This window comes from Daphnia pulicaria, chromosome 1, assembly GCF_021234035.1.
Source record: "Daphnia pulicaria isolate SC F1-1A chromosome 1, SC_F0-13Bv2, whole genome shotgun sequence".
Lineage (NCBI taxonomy): Eukaryota > Metazoa > Arthropoda > Branchiopoda > Diplostraca > Daphniidae > Daphnia > Daphnia pulicaria.
Window position 1 is genome coordinate 26,113,164 of NC_060913.1, and position 23,414 is coordinate 26,136,577.

General features: G+C 42.0%; 3 protein-coding genes and 1 pseudogene across 3 annotated transcripts in view; all 4 read right to left on the minus strand.

Moving 5' to 3' along the window:
- Nucleotides 1–23,414, minus strand: part of LOC124314010 — a 379,219-nt gene that overhangs the window by 313,578 nt on the left and 42,227 nt on the right. The window lies entirely within an intron of this gene.
- Nucleotides 5,252–8,554, minus strand: LOC124320283 (zinc finger CCCH domain-containing protein 18-like). Its single transcript, XM_046783091.1, has 10 exons — nt 8,445–8,554; nt 7,838–8,120; nt 7,491–7,776; nt 7,290–7,421; nt 6,771–6,978; nt 6,352–6,704; nt 6,179–6,280; nt 6,007–6,114; nt 5,689–5,939; nt 5,252–5,617 (listed from the first exon to the last, which is right to left on the minus strand). Exons 2-10 carry the CDS (start codon nt 8,101–8,103, stop codon nt 5,533–5,535), a joined length of 1,791 nt encoding a protein of 596 aa, XP_046639047.1. The 5' UTR covers nt 8,104–8,120; nt 8,445–8,554; the 3' UTR covers nt 5,252–5,532.
- LOC124318606 lies at nt 15,288–17,486 on the minus strand (annotated as a pseudogene).
- LOC124320474 lies at nt 19,659–22,048 on the minus strand. Its single transcript, XM_046783350.1, has 5 exons — nt 21,703–22,048; nt 21,510–21,617; nt 21,221–21,439; nt 20,573–21,145; nt 19,659–20,503 (listed from the first exon to the last, which is right to left on the minus strand). The coding sequence occupies exons 1-5, from the start codon at nt 22,046–22,048 to the stop codon at nt 19,659–19,661; spliced, it is 2,091 nt and encodes a 696-aa protein (XP_046639306.1).

Consider the following 23,414-nt stretch of genomic DNA (forward strand, 5'->3'; position numbering starts at 1 on the left):
ATGACGTAGCCGCCGAAGATTTCCGGTTTCTTCTTGGGCAAAATGACGACCGACAGCTGAGCCGCACCTCCCGAAACGGATCGAAATTCGAAAGGCCGGCCCTTCGCCCGAGGCCTCGCATCGGAAGAATCCCGCCGTTGCCGGAGTCACCGAGCGCAGAACCACCGCCTCTCTGACCGACCGTTCCCTCTGCCCTCCACAAACAGAAAACGAGAGCAGCAGCTAATAATAAGTATTTGATGATTTGAAACGCCCTTGGGAAAGCAAAAGAAAGAGCGAGTCCGCCCTGTTGTTCCATATTTCACATTTAATTGGGAATCGGATTCAATCCATTCCCGGTTGACTCGGCAAGTCATCAACAGCGGACGTCAAAATGTCGTCGATAACAATTGACGAACTATTTTGGTTGTTTTCCTCCTTTTTTTTTCTGGTTTGGTTCTACTATTTTTTTGGTACGTTGCCATGACGGACCGGACAGATCCTGCATCATGGATGCAGTTGTGCCCTTCTCCTTCTCCTCCTATCTCTTGATGGAAAAATTGACTTTTTTAATTCCCTTCTAGTCTGTACAGATTTTTACTCTCAATCAATTTCACCGATTCTTTCAACGAAAATGGCCGTCATCGCTGGATTGTATTGATTACAAGACGATGGGTGCCTCGGGCAGGAGGATATTATTCATTGAAATCCTCACTAGATCAGATGGATCTGGGTGTGGTTGTTCACTTCCTACTTTCCCTCGATAGCGCGTATACAATTTACCCAGTGAATTAGTTACTCCAGTCTATTCTTTGCATCCATTAGCCTCGGCAAATTCCACATGGATACCATAGTGGGGTCACGTGGCGTCCTACTCTGGCACTAATCGTAGTTTAACAGGAACGTGAGAGAGTCTTTCGTACTTATTCTCTTGTTTCACGCCCCTCCCTCTCTCTCTTTCGGAGCGTGGTGATGGCTGTAACTCAGCTCGGATTTCTTCGGCGACATATAATAAGAATAATACGTAACCCACTCTGGGTCGCCCTATAGAGAAACTGCTTCAATGGCGAGATCATCGAGTGCAAATGTCACGTAAAGATTTTCGGCTTTTTTTTCCATCAAATTGATTTTGTTTCATGTAGTTTGTCAGAGCTGGGCACAAAAAGTCTGACTGCCAAACAAGTGGTTTTGACATTTGATGCTGAGCTGGCCCAGCAATTTCTTATATGCGTTGCATCCATTCTGCTCCCGATTTCTCTGAACAAATTGAAATTTCCCCCTTTTTCATATCGACCGTTTCTTTTTTCTTGTTCGCCTTTTGTTTTGTTTCCTCTTTTCTTTTTTAAAACTCTGACGTCGTTACGTCGTTCCTTTTGAAATTTCAATGCAGACGCTGACAAGAGAAAATAAAAAGGAGGCAAAAGTTCAAAAAGGAACAAAAAAAAGTCTTCGGTTCGGTGGGTTTGGCCAATTTGAATGTCTCGGTCTCTCCCTCCAGTCCTTTCGGGACACACACACAAATGTGTAGCGACTGGGGGTGCCGGCGTGGTGCTGCACTGCAGTACAGCGGCATCATCAGCCGCGCTCTTGTGTTGATGAAAATTAGCCAAGCGCGTTTCCTCTTTCTCGCTCTTTCTATATAACCTCCTCCTTCTTTTTCTTTGCTTCTTGAACAGCCCACAAATAAAAAGGCTTTCATCAGTTATTCAACATCAGTTCAGCTCCCCTATTATTGCGTACGGATTGGGAAAACCTCCCATAAAAACGTCCGAGTTTAATTTCCATTTCCATGATGCGCTATATATTCCCTGTCTATATTCTGATGTTTTTTGGGAATTTGCATTAGTAAAAAGCCATTTCTTGTGGATGGAACCGATGACAGTGTCGGCACAAAAGATATTTGAAAAATGAAAAAAAAGAAAAGAAAAATAAAGAAAAACCCCAACCAGAAATCAATTAAATGGCAAATTTTTTTTTTTGATCGGTATTCGACTAGATGAAATTGGTTTAAATGCTAACGTATGCATAGAGCACATAGAGCTTCTTTTTTAAAACGTGTGGCTTATTTTTTCTGATTGGCAGTCTCCACGTACGTCATATTATATATAGGCCTATAAGATAACGTGTGTACAGGCCTATCCAACTGAAATCGCTATCCTACGAACAAACGGAATGGAGATTTTGAAATTGTTGCAATAGTGATGACTCTATCGAGATTCTTTTGAAATTGCTGGATGATATATTATCGTTCGGTGTAGAGTTTGTGTGTGTGTGTCCATCATTAAAAGTCCCTTTTAACTTTGATTGCAGTAGCGATCATTCTAATGTTACAGTGATAAGAAAATATGTTGTGGAATTCAGATGTTATGTAACCATAATTCTTTTTCCTAACTCAACCCTTTTCATGTTTTTGGGGTTTTCCGACCTTTTCCTTTTTTATCGCATCATACAACCCCCAGCACCTCAGTCGGCGGTTTGGTTCGTGGACAAGTCGACAGATGAGACTTTTCTCTACGACGGTGGGTTCAACATTTATATCCTTGCAGATATTGTTAGATCATATTCATTGTGGAAAGTCAACTTGACTCCAGGCCGTTAATTGCCTGGCTCCAACAAGGGGACGGACACGAATAAAGGGCGGCAGCCGAACACAATTAAGTCTATACTCTATAGGCATCTGCTGGAAGCGCGGGATCGAGCTCGGCGGGATAGTCAACTATAGAATCCTTTAGTCTGGGGCGTACAAAGATGTCAGCCAGGAATGACTAATAGAGCAGCTAGGTAGAAGATGTTCCGCACAGCTGGTGCTGATCTCTATTTTATGCATAGGTTCATCCAACAACCGTGGGTACACAATACTACTAACGAATAGACCCCCACGGAAAGTCCAACAGACACTGTTTTGAGCTTTTGACACGTGAGAATGATCAAAGAGCGCCGTGCAAAGTTGGATTTAAAAAAGCAATTGAAAACACAAAATAAAATGTTTCGGTTCTTATTTGACTTGCAATGCATGGATGGGAAGGGGATGAATACATTTGTGTGTGTCTCTGTGCAAAGTCGGAGCGTTTCTTTATGTGTCGCCGGGAGAACGTGTATGTAAGACATCTGGCGGACCCTTGTTGATGCATCCGCACCAATATCGTCATCCGCCGGTACACATCACAGAGGGATGGCAACAGCAAGGCGGGAGAGAGGAGAGAGGTGGTAGAGAAAGAAAAAGAAACGCCCAAGTGCCTTCCGAGTCCCCACTTGGACACAACGGGCCAGCCAGTAGAGACAAAAGTGTCCGTTGAAGAATATGCGTCGCGAGGCCCTGGCGTACATGTGTATTTTATATATAGTACGTACTATATATGCAAGAAGAAAGACGAGCGACGCGAAGAAGAAGCGAGAGAGCGACGCTTCTGCTGGCCACTCGATTCAAGATTTCTTTGCCTTCACCCAAACGACGACGACGACTCCTCCTCAGTTATTTCTCCCCTCCGAGCAGAGCAGAGCAGCTGGTCACCAACCCATTGAATTTCGATCCTCCTTTTTTAATTATTATTATTTTCAAGTCATTGGCGCTTTTCAGAGTTTCGAGTTTCGACGTCAGGATTTTTTGACGTTTCCATCGTCACTTCATAAACGTGTCGGCTCTAATCTCTACAAGTGTAAATCTCCCCCCGGTGTACAAGCACGGTTTATTATGCAGTTTTTTTATTTGTTTGTTTTCTTTTTTAAATTTAGTCTTTTTCTACTTCTTCTTCTTACCCCGCCCCATGCAGCAGTTGCGCGACGGGGGGGTTGTTGTGTAATGAACGGAATTTTCCCTCTCACTAATTGCGACCCGGGGAATAAGAAAAAAGGAGATATACGCGAGGGGTAGGAACAAGTGGGCGCCCCTTATTAATCATACCCCCTTATTAATCCGCCGTGCAGCCGTTGCGGATTTATTCCAGTCAGGAAAAAAGCCCCAATTAAATTCCCCGCCATGAATTGTGGTTCTAATATTTTCCCCCTCTTTTTTAACAAAAAAAAAAACAAAACAAAAAGACCAAAAATTATTTTCCTCATATTCCTCACTTGAAATTAATTTTTGCAAGTTCCGTTTCGATCCTTATTATCTCTTAATAAAAAAAAAAAAAAAAAAACAAAAAAAAAAGGGAAATTGTTATTTGATTTGTAACAAATGCCGTCTCTCGGCAATCGGTTGACAATTGATGTCCCGGGACACCGAATCCATCCGCCAGTTATCGAGTGTAATTGTACACGCGTCGCGGCGGATGTTTAGATAGGAATTAATGAGATGGGGCGCCGGCGCGTGTATCAACCATTCAACCCGAATAGTGGTGGATAGGCTGGTGGCTCAACAATCAACAGCAGGGCAGCAGTTGACTCAATAGCGGGCGGGTGCCGACTCTCTCTAGTTGTTGTATTGCCGCAATGTTGTCGAGTGCTTCGCCGCTGATACAAATATATGCACACACACACACACACACTCGATGTGGTGTGTCAACAAATGTGTGTGTATCCGTCCCTGGCCAGCAGCAGCAGCAGCAGCAGCAGCAGCAGCAGCAGCGCGTTCTTTCTATCCAATCAAGCCCTGATGGTTTCCCATCGGCCGACGCTCCGCTACGCAACGTCGCCCAGCGTGTCCGCCCAAATAGACACACACTAATAGGTGTAATGTTACACGACGCCGTGTGACGCCAGCCAGCCAGCCAGCAGACACAAAGAGCAAAAGAGTCAATACCGGGATGGATGTGTTGACTGTGGGGAAAGCGGCTAGGAGCTGACTAGGAGCTCTACTGCTGCTGGTAGTGACGGTGCTGGTGGTTGTGGTGGTGGCGGGGCTTTTTTAATCATGTCTAACGACGTCGTTTGCGGCTATAAAAGCTACTCGATATACCCACGACCGTCGCTTCAGCTCTCCTCGGCGTCGTCGGCGTTTTTCCCACCCGCGCTCGCCCAAGAAAGATGATTAGTATTCAAAACCACAAAAAAGTAGAGAGAGAGAGATGCATCGTTATTTTTGCGGGATCGAGAAAATGGAGGGGGGGGGGTCGGTTATATAAAAGAAAGACGGACACGTATTAGATGCGACGGTCGCTGGAAAACAACAACCGAAAATGTTGACGCCAATTGAGTCATCAACGGCAGCCTGTGCAGAAAAGCAAAAACAGCAAGGGCCATTGTATCAGTATAAATCATGTCGATTTCTCTACACAAAGTAGTCATATTAAGAACTGGGCGTTAGTTTCTTAAACGTTAATAAATCTACTTTATTTAAAAAAAAGGTTTATTGCTCGTTCCTTGATTACATTACAACATGGCACAAAGGGGCGTTCGTTATCTGAGTTGACAGGCCCATGAAGATGAAACAGAACAAAAAAAATTGCATGAAAATTCTTCCATTGTCGATATCCGACATTGCAAACAAACTATAAAGAAAATATCCTACTTGGTAGTGTAGGTCTTCCGTGTGAGTGAACAAATGAAGACGTTAAAAATGACAAAACTTAAGGGAGAAATTAAATGAATGCAATTTCGGGTTCGATTATTAGAACGTCACTCGTCGTTGAGTGGAGTGGCATCACCCATTTCAATCTGTCGTGGACTGCGACCACCTGGGCGGGAGCTTCTTCGACCATCACTGCAAAATCAAACGAAAACAATTACATAAAACACATTTTTAAATAAATAAATCCAGAATTAAAATTATACCCAGATCTCGGTGTTGTTCCAGGTGCAGTGGTAGACGCTCCCCAATCATCGTCATTTGACTTGCTGGCACTTGGTGTTGATCTACCTCTAGGAGCTGCATTAGCACCCGTAGCCCATGGACTGCTGCTGCTGGTGGCGTAAGATGTTCCCCAATCATCATCGGCAGGCGCGATACTGGATCGGGAGCGACTGCCTCCCCCGCTACTGCCTCCATTGGGACAATCTCTTGACATGTGCCCTTCTTCATTACACTAAAATAGAAAGTAAAATATTAGATATCAGGAAATCAACAACTAAATTAAATTACAATAAACTCACCTTAAAGCAAGTATTCCTTCCACCACCGCTACCTCCTCCTCTTCCTCCTCCTCTACCCCTGGTGGAAGGCTCGGGGCATTCTCTAGACATGTGTCCGTCTTCATTGCACTACATTATAAGGTTCAAATTGATTACTACGATACAATTTAAAAAGTGAAATAAATAAATTTACATTATAACACGTCGCAGTGCTTCCTCCTCTTCCTCCTCCTCTACCACCTCCCCTGGTAGAAGGCTTGGGGCATTCTCTAGACATGTGACCTTCTTCATTGCACTAGGATTTCAAAACAGATGAAGCAGATTCATGATTAATATTATATGATACGAAAGAAGCAAGAAAATTACATTAAAGCAGGGTCTTCCTCCTCCTCCTCTGCCGCCGCCAGCGCCTCCTCTAGTCATTCCTGGTTGGATGCCAGACGCCGGAGTGACATATTGTTGTTGTTGTGGGGCAACTTCTGAAGCCGTGTAAGCAGATTGGCCATCCAGCCAGCGTGTAGGCTGCGATTGTTGCTGGAATAGAGCCGATGTAGGCAACAGCACGACCGGATGCATCGAATTTGATTGTGTCATAACACTCGTCGATGGCTGGATTGAGGTCGGCACAGGAGCTCCAATGGCCGTGCTGTGTCTTCGAAGCGGTGCTGTATTGTGCCGTCCATATAACGCGCCATATGGGGCATAACTCGTTCGCCGTGCTGGAAAAAAGTTAAGCAAACAATTTATAGCATACTAAATAATAAATATTTAAAAAAAAAAGTTACCTCCATTGGGATTGGGACAATCTTTTGCCTCATGCCCAGGTTTACCGCAGCCGTAGCATGTCCTATATCGGGGAAGTGGAATCAAGTTTTGTTGGGCCATTACTGGAATCTGTGCGGCAACTGGATGGGCAGGCTGCTGAGGTGGCAAATGCTGCACTGTCATTCCTGGTTGGATGCCAGACGCCGGAGTGACATATTGTTGTTGTTGTGGGGCAACTTCTGAAGCCGTGTAAGCAGATTGGCCATCCAGCCAGCGTGTAGGCTGCGATTGTTGCTGGATTGGAGCCGATGTAGGCAACAGCACGACCGGATGCATCGAATTTGATTGTGTCATAACACTCGTCGATGGCTGGATTGAGGTCGGCACAGGAGATCCAATGTTACTGCTACTGCTGGCTTGCACGGGAATCAAGTTTTGTTGGGCCATTAGTGGAATCTGTGCGGCAACTGGATGGGCAGGCTGCTGAGGTGGCAAATGCTGCACTGTCCTGGTTGGATGCCAGACGCCGGAGTGACATATTGTTGTTGTTGTGGGGCAACTTCTGAAGCCGTGTAAGCAGATTGGCCAGCCGTTGGTCGCTGTTGTTGCGGTCCTGTTGCAATGGGGTGTTTATATACCTCGTATATATCCCTGTTGGTCTCTTCATCCGCCTGGAATCAATTTTAAAAGATGCCATGTCAAATCTAAAAGAAGAACTATCGTAAGATATGAATGCAAACCTGAAAAAAGGCATTCCGTTTTGATCTTTCCTCTTCTTGCTGTTTCCGTTGATTTTCAACTTGCTCCTGTTGCTTCCTCATGGCTTCAGCTGCATGCTCCTCTTTTGCTAGAAACTTGGGTTTGCTCTTTTCCTCTTCTTCGGCTTTCTTTTTGGCCAGCAATTCTTCCAGTGACAATGGCTCCTTTTTGATCGCTTGCTGTTCATTATTCTCTTCACTTGCTTCCTGATCTTTAGCATCTTGTTCAGTTTTCACATCTTTACGGTCATGATGGTCCCTTGGTGACCTGAAACACCAAATCAAATGAATCATTGGAATTTTAGATAAACATAATCAAGATTAATTACTGGGATCTGGATCTACGTCTTCTTGTTGTACGATCACGGCTACGAGAGCGACTGCGTGATTTCATCCTTTCACGTTCTCTCCTCTCACGATCACGGTCTCTGACAAGTTCTTTGTTGTCTTGATCATTGACACGGTCACAATCTTTGTTGTAATCCTTATCCCTTTCACGATCTTTGTTGTCGCGTTCTCGCTCTCGATCACCTTCTCTTTCTTTATTGTGGCAATCTCGGTCGTCACAAACGTCTTTTCGATCCTCGTTGACCATTTCTGATTATTCCAATTCTGTAAATAATCAACAGCTGTTTAAACAGGTGAGACGAAACAGAAAATAATAAACCGTTAAACTACAGAATCTTAAGTGACAATCAATTAATTTTCCTTATCTAGTTTGAATATACTACAGTATGTAAAATGAATTCAGAGACAAGATTTAAAAAAAAAATCAATCAAGTTATTTTCTAAACAAAATTTTCACAAAGTTGAGGACTAAAATGTTCTAGAACGTTTTGGCCATTTAATCAAATATGAGGTATTTGAATGTCACCCCGATAGTAAAACGCGTTGTACATTTATATTGTTGCTAGTAAAATTTTCTAGCCAAGTTACCTTTTGTTTTCCTTTAAAAATATCCGAAATGACTCAATGAGCTATCACATAAGAAACTTCGCAATTTTTGTCAGAGAGAGACACCACATGTGTAGCAGACGACAAAAGCGTTTAAACAACGTCACGATGCCAAACTGGATTAATTCGAAAAAATTGTTGCACTTTTATTTTCATTTTGTTGGGAAAAAAAATTAGGCTGGAATTTATAACAATTGATAAGAAAAATGCATAAATTATTAACTCGATGGATATTGGTGGACGTGAAATTCTCGGCGACTGCAAACACGTACTGTACAACAGTTGTTTTCTGCAATCCGAGCCAGAGTCTGTCCGAGTCCGAGCTCGTTTAATTCCAATGCGCTATTTTTAATCTTCATTTATTTTATGAGTAGTGTTTCATGTATTGGACTGCGTATATCATAAATGTTTGGTTTTATTTATTTCAAATATCAAACGATTAAAATCTTGGCAAAAGGACTCATATTGCATATACAACTAAATTTTGATTAAAAAAAAAGCAACAGCGTCTCAACAGTATATAATACCTTCGCGGACTTTACCGTTCACGCTCTATTCAAGAGATTCGGAACGCGCATAGGTCAATAGCAATTTCAAAATCCGCGCCACCCCACCGTCCGTTTCTAATACAGATGGGAGAGCAGGAACAGCAGTAGCTTTTCCCGGATCCGTCAAAAGACGGTCGCTATCCCCCCCCCCCTCTTCTGTCTATCTTCATGATAGAGGGTGGAGGATGAACAATGGGAGTCTTATCCCCCCTCCCTTTGCTCTATCTGGGAATCAAAACAATATCATCATCATCATTATTATCATCAGGTTGAAATATTAAGTTCATCCATCAAAGGGCTACACAATGTTTATTATCAAATTTTATTTTATATGAGAAGAGTGTACACGACGAGTGGAACCGTTCACACGTGTGAACTTTTGAGGTCCGTCCAACCGGTTAGCTAATCATCTGATTGCGTTGCGTTGACCAAAACCCCCCAATTTTGATTATGATTAAAAATTATATTTTTGGGGTGTGTCTGATATAATAAAAAATTTTAACACACAAGAGGGAGGAATCGGAACCATTCGGTCATAGGTGAAGCCGAGCTAAAAAGACGACATAAGTTTTATTCTATTAATTTCAGTCAGAAGATGGAACGACCTTTTCCTTCTCTATTTATAATTTGTTCTTCTCTCTCTCTAGTCTCACATTAAGTCTCATTCATACCACGCAAACATTAGTAAGTCTACCTCATTTAAAAACAAAAGTTTATTGCTCTTGCTCGTTCCTTGATTACATGGCACAAAGGGGCGTTCTTTATCACACTTTTGAGTTGACATGGCCCATGAAGTTGAAACAGATAAAAAATTGCATGAAAATTGTCGATATCCGCTATGACAAACAAACTTAAAAAAAAAACCTCCTACTTGGTCTGTAGTTCTTTCGTACGAGTGAAAAAATTAACACGTTAAAAATGACAAAACTTAAGGGAGAAATTAAATGAAAGGTAATTTAAAGATAAAAAGGAAGTCGATTCAGTCTTCATGTGGTTGCGTCATCGTTGATTCACCAACAAGGTACGCTAACTTATGTGCATAACTGGATCGGCGCTGGAATAAAGAAGAATTTTTCCCGATCTAAGTAAGATACTAAATAAAACAAAGGTTAGAGAGATGATTAAGAACGCAAACAAAAAATGAGCAAAGGGAACAGAGAAATTTTCAACGTTCAGGGAAAGTGTAGGGGTCGTAGAGTGGTCCTTCATCACTAGGTGTCAAAAAAGGAGGGGGAGGGGGAAACTCTTAAAACGATGCCATTTAATCGCGGTTATCGGGACTTGACCGATTGCCATTATCCATTTACTCGTCTTCATCACGATCGTCCCTGCGTGGACTGCCACTGGCAGATCGGCTGCGAGATACTGATCGTTAACGGGATCGAGAATGAGATCTCTTCCTGAAAAACAAAAATAAAGAATGTTAATGTTTGTTGACAGCAATTAAGATATCAACAGTGGTAATTGATTATCAGTAGGCCTAAAAAAGGTAGTCATCAAGATACAATTCAGACCCGAAAGATGAAATCATCATTTAACATTTATTAAAAATAAAGCATTGAAGGAGGTTTGTACCTTGACTTACTCCTCGACTGTTTCGATGCAGCGCGTTCAACAGACTTGTCACGAGATACAGAACGATCTCTATCCACTGACTTGTCACGAGACCTGCAAGACAAATTGTAAATTTAAATGTTGAATGCGACCAATTAAAAGCTTTGGAGCGTTTCGATTTTATTGTTGCCTCCGTTTAAGGCACAGCCTGAAGATTAATTTGAATCTCGGCTGCTTCCTACGTGGCCAATTAATATTCCCGTTTGTAATTTTGGCACCTTTCTTCCCATGGGTGCAAGAAAAAGGCGTGGCGATCGGGAGACATGAAAACATTCATAATCTTAATCGAGATATTCACCTGGACTTGGAGCGAGACTTTCTTGGCGAACGTGAGTGTGACTTGCTCTTTGATCTATCCATAGACTTGTCGCAAGACCTGAATAAAAATTGTTCAAATCATTAGTATAATCACGTCTAGAACTTTCCATAAATTAAGTTAAACTTGTCATCATCGTTTTTTACTTTTTCGGCACATCCAATCCTATAGTAGGCTAAGGATGCTTCCTACGCGATCTTTAATATACCCGTTCATAATAAATTTAGGCACTTCTATTCTCAAGATGCAGAGGTTGAAGCGTGGCGATCGGGTTACAACTATTATTTAAGATTATATATAAAACATTACCTCGACTTGGATCGAGACTTTCTCGGAGAACGCAAACGGGACTTGCTCTTGGACTTTGAATGCCCGCGAGATTTAGAGCGGCTGCGGCTTTTGCTTCCAGACCTTAAATGGAAATAATGATTTAAAAAATAACTCGGCTGGTTTTAAAATTTAATCCACAAATAATGGATGATGAAACATACCTCTTTGAACGACTGCGGCTCTTGCTCTTGCCAGGGGAACTTCTTTGTTTGAGAGCTTTGCCGCGAGAAGAGCTGGCTTCGTTTCGCTCCGACTCTTCTTCCCGTTCCTCATCCGATTCCGATAGCGTTATCACCAGGGGGGAAGACGGACTGATTACTTCCACATTCTCAACGTCCAGGTCGTCGTCCTCATCCTCGTCTGATGGTCTCCGTCGTGAACTGGAAGGCCCCGGCATGGCGGAGTAACTCTGACCATCGTCGATAACCACCGCAGACGAACTTCGGCCAATTCCACTAGGGCCCGGCTTGGGAGAAGGAGGCAGCAGAATATCACGGGATGCCTAATTAAGAAAAATGCATTTGAAGAATTGGGATAAATTATTTTTGGGAAACTTTTACTACAGGAGCTTGCGAATTAATGATTGGTCGAGTTCCAAGAACATCTTCATCACTGGAATCACTGACGGCCACTTCCTCTTGCTGCAGATTATTCCTGGGCTGGTAGTCGGCGTTCTCATCGAATCCATACATGTCGTAGGGCGAACGGGCATATTGGAAAAACTCGTGTATGAAGTGCTCCGTATAGCCGCCGATGTAAGATTGAATGGCTAGGCGGAACGCTCGACTGCGGATATGGAATCGAGTAATCAGCCGAAGAACTAGCTCCAACACGTACGACAAACGATTCTCGTGGCTGACGAGTAAAACGTTCAATTCTCGGTTGAGCCAGGGCACGAAACCATGAATTATGTCGGGATTGAGCCGAAAAAACTCTGGCGACGTTTGTCGGTATTGTCCAGAAGAATCGGAAAGTGGACAAACCCACAAATCTCTGTGATAAATGAGGCGACGAAAGGTACTCGTCGTACCAGTCAAGCGATTTCTAACAGGGCGACGTTCTGCTGGTAGGGGAACTGTTGATCTGTTTCATCAATGATCATAGGTGATAAAAAATATTAGCAAAAACACTTGTTTACTCTTGTAGTTGTTTTACCTGTGCAGTTGGTCATCAGGATCATCATCATCATCATCATCTGATGATGATGCATCAGGTTCTGGAATTGGTATTTTGTGCTCATCGTACTCCTGATTGGACCTTACATTGTGAATGATGGAGGTAAATGGCTGCTTATATAACGGACACTTTGGTTTCACCTAAAAGTTTAGAGGGTAATTAATATCTTGTCAAAATCCTTAAATTTTTTAAGAGTAGTTACTAAATTACACACCTTAGACCATTCCAGTAGGCATTTAAAGCAAAATGCATGACAGCAGTTGTTTGTGTGGGATCTATCATCATGCCGTTCTAGACAAATGGAACAGGAGTCTGGCGATGAAGCTCTTCCAGATTCAGTAGGAGATGGACAAGAAGCTACAGGCTTCTTTGGTTTGCTAGTTTTTTCAGTAACCCTCATTTTCTTTGTAGCACCACGTCTAGAACTAGTAAGTGAAGACATATGCCAAAAGGTATTTCGAAGAGAAAAACCTAACAGAAGAAAACAGATCATGGAGAGGAATTAACTTAATCCCATGGGAGGATTTCGAGTAAACCCAGATTATTCCAGCCAAGAAGTTAACTTCACTTCACAATGATTGCATTACAATTCTTGATGATTGCTGTAAATTGTAATTGACAGCTGGAATATTCTGAATAATTAAACAGCAACTAATCTCAACTGATTAATTTAATTATGAAATCATAGAAGCTTACGAAAGAGAATATGGTTTCGAGTAGTTGTTGGCTTGTTGCTGTTTGACACTTCAATTCAAACTGTTGGTAACAGACGACATAGCCATCTAGCAGCTTAACGTTTCGATACTGGACGGGTGGGAGAGTCGGATAAGGCGTCAGTTCAGTTAGTAGTCATAAAATACTAACAATTTGATCCCGAGTTCGATTCTACATCCGGGTACATCCATAAAAAAAGAAAAATAATTTAAAGAGTTTGACCGTAGCGTAATCGCTGCACGGTATGGGTTCACTGTTCATTCTCAAGACGATACCTGTGCGCTTCAGGTGAGACTTGACTGCAGCATACTCAGGATTCCAAGGGGGAATTTGATATTTCTTTTCACCAGAATTATGATTTTTCATAAAGTTATTAGTTTGAATTCCAGCATAGGATCATTTGATTTGATTAATCAGTTTAGTCGTGTCCACCAGCCCCCTTAGAGTGCCAATTGTTAGGACCTAAGAGACCTAAGCGCATTTGACACCCCGCTCCCCGCAATATTCTGATACTTTAATCATTCGGCAGAGTGGTTGGATTGCAGGAGTACTATATAATGTTATCCCATGGGATAACCCGGGATCGCCCGGGATAACCATGAAGAGATAAGATATTTCAGCGATTTAATCCGCTTTTGTCTAGTCAACTCCAAAGTTACCATCACCTTTGTAATCGCATTCTTCATTAATGAATGGAATCCACGATTTTATTCTTTTGATGGAAGGAATTTTTTTACCCATTGTTTTTTCATCGGTTCTATAAGTGCTATAACAGCGCCGCGTTTCCTTGTTTTGTTCTTCCGTAAACGCTGAGACATCTCATTGCGGATAACGTAAAGTATACGCGCTATCCATATGTTCCTTCCCCAATATTGATAATATATAATTCACTTCCTTTCAACTTGGACATTTCTATTCAGCATTCACCTTCATTATTTTTTAGCTTTTGACCCACTGTCAATTCAGCTCTGATGTCTGGCATATCTCGACCACGCCAAAAACGATATTCCCATTTAAGTATTGTGCTGTACGAGTGACTAATAGTCATCCGGATTAGTCTCCGTTCAAACTCGGCGTTAATATACCCTCAAATGGGCAATGGATCTTTTTTCTTTTATAGAGCGAGGGTCCGATAGGAAATACTATAGATTTCCATAACCAACCCGAAATTGTAGTATGCAAAGTTTTATGAGGTTGAAGTAAGGACTAAGGATAGAGTCACGTATATCAAATAGCCAATGATGTCGTTAATTATGTTAATTTCATTACTTTGTAGTTACACTTTTTATTGGGCTTACACACTAAATTACATGATTTGGGCGAACCGGTTTGGCGATTTCTTTTAAAATCATGTTCAGCACACAGACTTCAAGTCTTATAATACTTGCATAAGCAGCTGGTTCAGTCCAACATACGGTCCTGATTTGAGTCCTTTTGAAGAAATAGCTTATAATGAAAAATCTAGTCTGTTGCAATAGTCAATTTGGTAACTGAAGCGAAGCCCACCCAAAATTATAGTGTGAAAGTCTTATGAGATTAAAGTGAGGAAGAGTCAGCACGCTTAACAAGTAAAGCTGAAAAAATCAAGCAAGTTCTTTCTTTTTTCTTGTTCTTTTTTACCTCACATACAGTAGGCCCTACCTACTAAACTACATGATTGGGTGAACTGGTTTTGCGATTTTTTAATCATATTCACTCTGAACCATCAGCTTATGCCTTTTTAACATCTCATTTCCCCGGAGGATTAAATTCAAAACCCACATGTGCTGGCAAGCAACCGACCAGTAAAATAAATAATAAATATACCAAATAAGGAGTTAACTACATATGGCATGAAGCCATGAAGTCAGCAAGTGAGCATGTTTCCGGGTTCGCGGTTTGTCTGAAAGAGCCCTTGTTTATAGTTAACGTCCGAGCTCAAAGACCTTGAGCTTTCCAAGCAGACAATGTTAACAACTGCGCGCAATTATTGTGTTTTGTTTGACCGCAATCATAAATAAATTTCATGTAGCCTTCAGACAGTCTCTAAAAAAAACCTCTGGTGTTTCACACCCTGTTCACGCCAAGCAATTACGATCGACAAAAAACTGTGACAACTGACTGCAGTATATCCACTGCTAGCTCATGTTTCACTCGACATTTTGTATTTTGCTCTACACTCTGCTAGCAGGTAAGGCGCGATACAAATCTACCTGCAAGAGTACAAATTTTGGGCAGTCGATTCAAAGTTAAACGAGTATAAGAAACAATTAAAATTTCCACGGAAGGAAGCCGAAAATAGCTCCGTCCCAAGGTGATCGACCATACGAGTCTGGAATGTCTTTCAAGAAACAGATTCCCGTCACCGAGTTGTTGGTAAACGCGTTGCACTTGCCCTCATTGATGCAGAGGCTGCCGCACTGTTCTCCTGGGATGGTCTTTCGACTCAGATCGTAGCCGGGGAAGTCGCAATTCTGCAGCCATTTGACTCCGCCGTCGCCGGTGTTGTATTCCGGCCAGCGATCTTCCACCCCGAATGGGCGAAGGTTAAGACGAGGGATAGAGCCGGAATTGCAATTCAAAATCGGGTTTCTGATGTAAATCAAACGGGGAATAATTAGTCAATGCGTCATCGTAATTTTTAAATTAATTTGTTGATTTACTAACACGTGAGATGGGGTTTTAAAAATTAGCGGCTGACTGGATTTCACGTTGCTGTTGTCACAGACGAGACGGGCAAAACTGGCGCGTCGGATTTCAGTCAGTTGATCTAAAATTTTGTTAAAAATGAATCAGTCAAATCAGAGTCAAATTTTTGATTGTTTCATACCTTTGGTGAAGCTGCTGGGCTGTCCAGCGAGATCGTAGAAGAAGCGGTCGCCCCGTTTCAGTTTCAGAAACTGATCCGCTATGATGCACTGAAAAGTGGGTCCCACCAATGCACCTGGAGCCAATCGCTCTGACATGGCTCCGATGAACAGGTCGATGTCGCCAACCGTGTCGTACAATTTCGCAAATTTATCCACAATCTGTTAGGTATATCATCTCATAACCTTTTGTTAACGTGAATTTAGCGTGAGCTCAAACTTACCGCTGTTGAAATAAAATTAAGAAGGTCTTTGAATTGGCTGGCAGGTGGCAAGCCACATTGGGTCCGATAGGCGTTATAGCCGGGAATACCTATCACAAAGCGTTATTTTCAATTAGTTTAATGGTAAGGCACAGAAAATAGGATGAAATACCGTGATCGCGACCGCGTTGAAGATTGAGTGAAACCAAATCCAAGCCGAAACCCTTGCCTTGCTCTTCAAACAAATGATTTGTCACCTGCGACATATTCGACATAAACATTAACACACCAGCATATATCAAATTGTGATCATCAAATTTACCTCTTGGTGAAAAAGTTTTCCGCATTTTGACTGGGCTGACTGGCCAATCCTGTGAGAAACTTGTCGAGATTGCCCGGTGTGTAAATCTCTTGCGTTTTGAAAAAGTGTTGACGTAACAGGATTTCTCGCTCCTTGATCCCCTCCGCTGATTAGTCAAACTGCACAAACGTTCGATTCATCCGGCTCGTAATTAAATAATAAAAGAAAAATGAAACGTACTGATGTTTCCCTTGGATGAGGGTGTGGCCGAACCGGAAAGCGGCTGCAGCAAATTCGTTCAAAATGGACGGATTGAGTTTCTTTGTCGTAATCTTGACTGGAACCTTGTTGCAGTGGCAGCAGACCGAGTTCCTGCATTTTCGCTCGACCGATAATGATGGGCAGCCATTCGTTGAAGGTGATGTGCTTCATTTGCTGAGCGGCCAGAATTCGTTTGGCCTCCTGGTAGAGACGCTCGTCGTCCCATCCGGGATTCAAACGGGCCAGTTCAGCCGCCAGTCGGTTGTGTTCACGCAAGAAAATTGTATGGGTCACGGCTAAATTGGGGTGCTCGTTCACTCGAGGTCTATCTCCTGTAGACCGTTAACAATGTTTAAAATTTTTTTAAATCTGACACGTACATTTTGTCTAAATGTTATTTACCTGTTTTGAAACACTTGACATCGGTGGGCGGATCGATTCCGGACACGGTTTTGGACAAGGTACACGACACCTTAGACTCCTCGTCGGCTGGGAGTAAATCTAATTCATTCCTGGAAGTTACTTTCATCCTGCCGCCTTTTTTAAACGTTCGTAATTCTTGCGCAATTTTGTCGTTGAAACCGTAAACGTTCGAGTTGTCCAGAAAGTGCGTCAATTGGTTCATCTATATCCATGATTGAGGTGATAATTAATTGCCAAATGAATAAGTCTAATCAACTCACCTGTTCGGAGGTCCCGAAGGTGCCGACCTGCGAATCGGTGCCGAACGGACCAAGGGCATACAACGTTGGCCAAACTTGGAGAAAAAAGAATCGTTCTCCGGAATCTCAATCGAAAAACACTCGGGATGGATCAGCTTTTTCTCAATAAATTTCCCATCCGGCATACAGCACGGAATAGTGCTTCCATTTGGCTTTTTAAAATAAGTGTGAGGTTTAAAAAAAGTACTGTAAATGTAAAGAAACTTGCTAGTAGTATACCCATTTGGAATTCGGGAGTTTTCGTGAAATCGTGATCGTGCCATCCCGCCCTTTCCGCTTCTTTTCTTTTTTTTTTATGGACTTGGCTGTTATATTGTTGGACTGCAGACATAAGTCCAAAGTACAAAGGTCCCTTATATTCACAGGAAAAAGAACTGGCTGTTCCCAATAGACATCTATCCGTCCACTTCCCATCACCTTTCATTTTTTCCTTCTGATAAAAAGAAAAACAATATTTCAAAGTAGGCCACACAAGTTAAGTCAATACCGAGTCCGTGTCTACATGAACGACTGAACGGTATCATGGAAGAAAAAAGTGGAATTATCGCGGACAAAAATTAATAAAGTCACCGAGAATGTGAAATACGTAAATAACATCCAGAATTGGCGTTACGTTTTCAATAGAGGGCGTCGGACTTGTCCATATAATCGGTCACTTCTTTTATCCTTTATTTGGCGTGTCACATTTATTGTTATCAGTTCCTTATTCTTTCATTTATTTCCGTTGACTTTTCCTACTTGCGTTTTTTATTTTTTGGCGTGTCGAGAGAGTTCTACTACCATCTTTTTTCCCCATATACTGCCTATAGTAGGCCTATATCTTTCGCCGTTTGTTATTTACCACGCCGACCAGGTCCGCAGGTTGTTACACAGCCCTTTTGTTTCATTTTTCCACGAAAAATTCGGAAAGATTCGAGAGGCTCATCCGTTTCGCTTGCTTCGACTCTTGTATCTTGTTCTTTTAAAATGAGGATGGAACACATATGAGGATAGTAGATGAAATTCGACATCATTTTCGTCTTTTCTCCGCTTTTCTCCGATCCAGCTGCGTCGGGGTTTGGTGTCTATTTGATTTGAATGCCTCGGCCGAGAACCAACAGCTGACGGCCAGAGACAGTGAGACACACACACACAAACTGTTGTTTTCAACAGAGAAAATATATATGAATTGAAAGATGGAATGGAAAGAAGAAGAAAAAGAAGAAGAAAAAAAAAGAGAAGCTGCCATGGCGAGAAAGGGGATTGTGCAATGTGCAGCTGGCTTCTGTTCGCTGCTGCTGCTGCTGGCTTATTTTTAGGCTTCTTTTGAGCGTTGCTTACTCGGCAGAAAATAAAAAAATTTTACCTTTGCCTCCCGGGACTTCTGGGAGAGTCCAAGAATCGTCGTCGTCATCGCTCTTGTGCGTCAATAAATATTGTCGTGCTAAGTGATCTCGGCGCGGCCGAAAAGAAAAAACCCGCAACTCTGCTGATTATAGGGAAAGGCAACTAGCCGTTGCAGGGGCATGTTGACTAATTTTTTATTTCGGTTTAAAACTTTCATAACGCTGGAATTAAAACTCATAAAATTTTCAAAAAATACGTTCGTTCATGATAAAAGAATTGTTGCTCTTTTTTTTTAAGAACAAAAGATTTAAAAAAGGTATTGATGGAGGGAAATGGGAGAGAAAATAAAAAAATTGTGCCAACCCTTACTAATCTCCCCTAGATATAAAAGAAACAACAGTGGTTCAGAGAGATTCAGCTATCTATTTTCACCCATGGGGAGGTGTAAACCGAATCCATGTACGGAGATTATGGACGCCGTCGGTCTCGAAAGTGATTGCTTAGATCATTAAAGGCGATCAACGAAGGCGAACTGCCTTCTTACTACAATAATGCATTGCTGCACTAGTCCAATTATACAGCAATAGCATTACAGTCCGAGGGGGCGGAAACTCAAAAAAAGTTTTTTGTAGGTGAGAGTTTTTTGTTGTTTTTGGAAAGTTTTCCGCGCCATTAGACAAATAGCACAACAAGACTGAACAAGACATAGGGTTTTTGCTTATGCGTAGGTTATTTTCTTTTCCCGGTTTTCTTGTGTTTTTTAACTTTTCTAGCGAAATAAATGGTTTTTTGGGACTTTTGTTTTACCGGAGGCGGTTATACAGCAGAGTTGTCAGATTTTATTCTTTAAATTGACAGAAGCGGGACAATTGATTGACAACTTCTACATCAAACAGTAAACCGTCTTCATCTTCAAGCTGAACAGAATTAGGGATGGGACAAGTACATATATAGTATTTGCAGGAATAATAGCCATTACTGAACATAAATGTTCTAGTCAATTTACCCGTTAGCTTCCCGTTTTCTCTAACCATATTGTACCATTGACACAGAACACGGGTTTCTGTTTTTTCATCCACATTCCACTCATTCACACAACGAATACTTTTCCCATCCATTGCAACTAAGGCTAGAACTTGTCCGAGGAGATAATCTCGTCCATCTGCTGTAATGAAAACTGCCCAAAGGCCGTTTTTGAGGGTAGTTTTTTCAACTTTTGTGATTGTTCTTTTTCTTTTAAAAAAACCAGAGGGGCAACCTGCAAATCTCCACTTACGGTCGCTGCTATTTTTCCACACCATTCCCTCTAGAAACCAACAGATTGTCTGTTTGGAAACAACTTGGGTGTGTCCATCAGGTCGGACAAGAGTAGCAAAGGCTGTGTTTTTAATGTTATCATGAACGGGATGAGTTTTTGAAAGATCACGGAATGTGCCATTCATGACAGCCCCAAGAGTGTCGAACTCATAATCCCTGTCTCCTTCTTCCAAGTTATTTTCCTGAGCCTCTCGACTGAAAACATCTTCTCTTAGGTCAAAATGCGATTCATCGCTCTCGTCAAGAAATTCATAATCGGCCGACGAGGTCGAATTGTCATTTTTTTTTCTTGTTTTTTTAATTCTGAAAAGTTGCTCAGCTAGCTGCTTATTGAAGCAATACTTGTCCTTGCCGGATACTCGCAAACCTATTAATTACAGGAAAACAATTTAAAAAGGAATTGCTGGTTGGTTTAAATCGAATAATGGTTATCAACCTAGTTTTTTCAAATCTTTTTCGGCATCGGCGAGAGCAACGCGGATTTTACAGTCCATCTCTGCCATCGACGGCATTTCCCACACGCGTTGGTTTGTCGGCTGGTCAAAAGGGCGCTCGAAACGAGGATAGGACAGGCCATCCTTCACTCCGTCTGATGTAAGGCGAATGGTTGCATCAATTTTGCGGCATCGAGATTTGAAAAACTCGCGAGCGGTAAAGTTCACCATTGTTGAGCAGTTTGTAGTGCAAGAGCGGCCACCTCTGAAGTAACTTTCACATGGTTGGCTGGTACACAGCCATGGTTTGAAAGCTTCTGGTTTGTCTTTTAAGGCTAATACTATAAGTACCAAAGCATGAGCGTTAAACTCGGCGCAAAGATACACGTTTAGTGTCATAAAATTTGCAGCCAAAGTGTACGCCTTATCACAGGTGATCCAATAGCGCCACAGTCGTAGACTGAACACCACGTACCACATTCGATATACTCGATCCAGTGGCGACAAATTTTTATCCAAAAAACTTGAAGCAGAGTAATTCATCAACCTAAGATAGAACTGCGTCGCTTCCGAACCTATTTACATTCGCACAAATAAAAAAAAATTCTAACTCTTTCAAAGAATTCGCCTTCATATGTATAGCCTACTACCTTCAACATGCTGGAGCAGTTGGGAAACATGGGGTTGACATAATCTCTCTGCCGATCCATAGTTCATTTTATCGTGCGCGTTGAGATCCTCAGGTTTTAGCAGATGTCGACTTTTATCATATTGATTCATTAGGGTTTGCAAGTGGACCGGTGAAGCAATGTAATTGCCAATCGCTATAAATTTTTCTGATCTAATTAGTCTCATTCGCAACTTCGCCACTGAAATAAATAAAATTCGTTATTACTTTCTTTTACATTTTAATTTTTTAACAATTTCATTAATTTATACCTAAATGAATGGGATCCTGGACTGATATGCCACATCCGATTTTAATAGCAGCAAAATAAAAATATGACTTTTTAAGGGAATAAAGCGTTTCCTGGCCAACAGGGATACCTTTACAAACGAATTTTTCACATGAAAAAATTAAAAGACGAACTCAAAAATTGGAAGAAAAAAATGCATAAAAAATTATATATACTTTTTGGAACCGGAAGACCCAGCTCTTCCGTTTCACGCATAAATTTCATTTCGCGGGCATCTCCGTCTGCGGAACAAACAAGGGCAAGAATCCCTTCCGCTGCTAATGCTGTTATTATCGAATGCATGCGAGCCTTTACGTCCTCCGCAGTGAACTTGTTGTCCGTACAAAATGTAAGAATACGGATCGGCGGAATGCTGTCGACTAGGGGTTGCGCCATAACTACAAGCACCAGCGTTGCTCGAGGGAACTCTTCAAACACGTCGACAATTGATTTTATATCTGTGACTACCGCGCGTCTGTGATTTCTTAGTCCGCTTGCTTCCATTGGTAGACTGACACCCATCACGGAATTAGAAGCGCTGTCATAATTTCTCTGTGACACAATAGCGGTACAGTCTTCACTAATAGACACGATGAGAGGTAAATTGTTTTGAATGAGGAAATCCTTTAAATATTTGACGTTCACTACACCTTCCGGGACGGATCTATCGTACCGAGAGAGCTTCGATTTGACTGTACGCAGACCAGGGACGGCGCCGTGAAAATTTGCACACAGAACTTCATACGAATTTTTACCGGCCATACAATAGAAGTTCACACAAAAGCGAATAAGTGCTTCATTTGTGAAGCGTCGTCCTCTAGCTCTCTTATTTTTATTCAACAACAATTGTTTGTACAGCCACTTTAACAACGTCGGTTTAACAAAGCCGGGAACGAGAGCTGCATTTTCGTTCCCGGCATTCAAAAATTTTGATTGATCAAGTTGGCAGTGGTTGCCTCGTTATTGGTTATAGGTGCTGGTACCGTGCAAGGTACCGTGTTGAGGACACGCGTTGGATCCGCGACAGGCTCATGTGAGTTTGTTTCCTGCGGCTCAGGAGCGATTTTGTGGAACCTTGGAAGATGATGACTTACGAAGTGACTTATCTTCCAGCCGCCGTATTCGTCTACACCGGTTTTAAGTATTACGTCGCACTTCAAACACTTTATTGAGCTGCTTTCAGCTATAATTTTACAATCAGTTGGAAGATAAGCAATTTGCTTTTCAACCAACATCTTTGTGGTTTGAAACCACTTCATGACGTATTCGTGAAGGGTTCTCCCTTTCCTGATCAGCGGTGCTGGTACGGCTGATTCATCTTCAGCAGCCGATGCAGCCGTTGATGGGCCACCGGAAACATTTGATAGCACAACTTCAGGCTCGACTTCAGGGCGAGATTTCTTTTGAATCGGTGCATCATGACGGACTGAGCTCTTCCGCTTTAACGTCGAACGAGAAAAGGTGTACTGTTTTGAGTACTCTTGTAAAATACGTTTTGACATCGTTACCACTTCTTCTAGCGTAATTTTCTCCCCAAAAGAGAATTTAAATTTTGATGGGTCACTCGCAAATTTCTCACCCAGAACAACTAACTTTTCTTCATGAGTTTTAAAGCGCATGGGATCACTAACACTTTCGCGAATGGCCTCTTCGAGGCTAGCTCTTCTTTCTGGCGAATCCAGTTTACTTAGAGTTCTAAGATTACTCACATCAACTTCTTTTAGCAAGGCAATCAGTCGAGGGGCTAGAATTACATCATAGCTTTCTAACAACTTAAAAACGCACTTTGTTTCACTTTCATCCATGATTACAACCATCGGTACTCGAAAGTAGCGATGTGACTAATGAACTGCGACGAATTGTTCTAGGTGTCGCGTTAATCGAAATA

Coding starts and splice junctions, on each gene's coding strand:
- LOC124320283 (XM_046783091.1), bottom strand. CDS start 8,103: ATGGTCAACGAGGATCGAAAAGACGTTTGTGACGACCGAGATTGCCAC. Junction 6,705..6,770: donor TTGTCCCAATCCCAATGGAG/GTAACTTTTTTT, acceptor ACTTTTTTCCAG/CACGGCGAACGAGTTATGCC. Junction 5,940..6,006: donor GAAGGAATACTTGCTTTAAG/GTGAGTTTATTG, acceptor TTTCTATTTTAG/TGTAATGAAGAAGGGCACAT.
- LOC124320474 (XM_046783350.1), bottom strand. CDS start 22,048: ATGGGTGTCAGTCTACCAATGGAAGCAAGCGGACTAAGAAATCACAGA. Junction 21,440..21,509: donor CCAGGATCCCATTCATTTAG/GTATAAATTAAT, acceptor TATTTATTTCAG/TGGCGAAGTTGCGAATGAGA. Junction 21,146..21,220: donor ACTGCTCCAGCATGTTGAAG/GTAGTAGGCTAT, acceptor GAATGTAAATAG/GTTCGGAAGCGACGCAGTTC.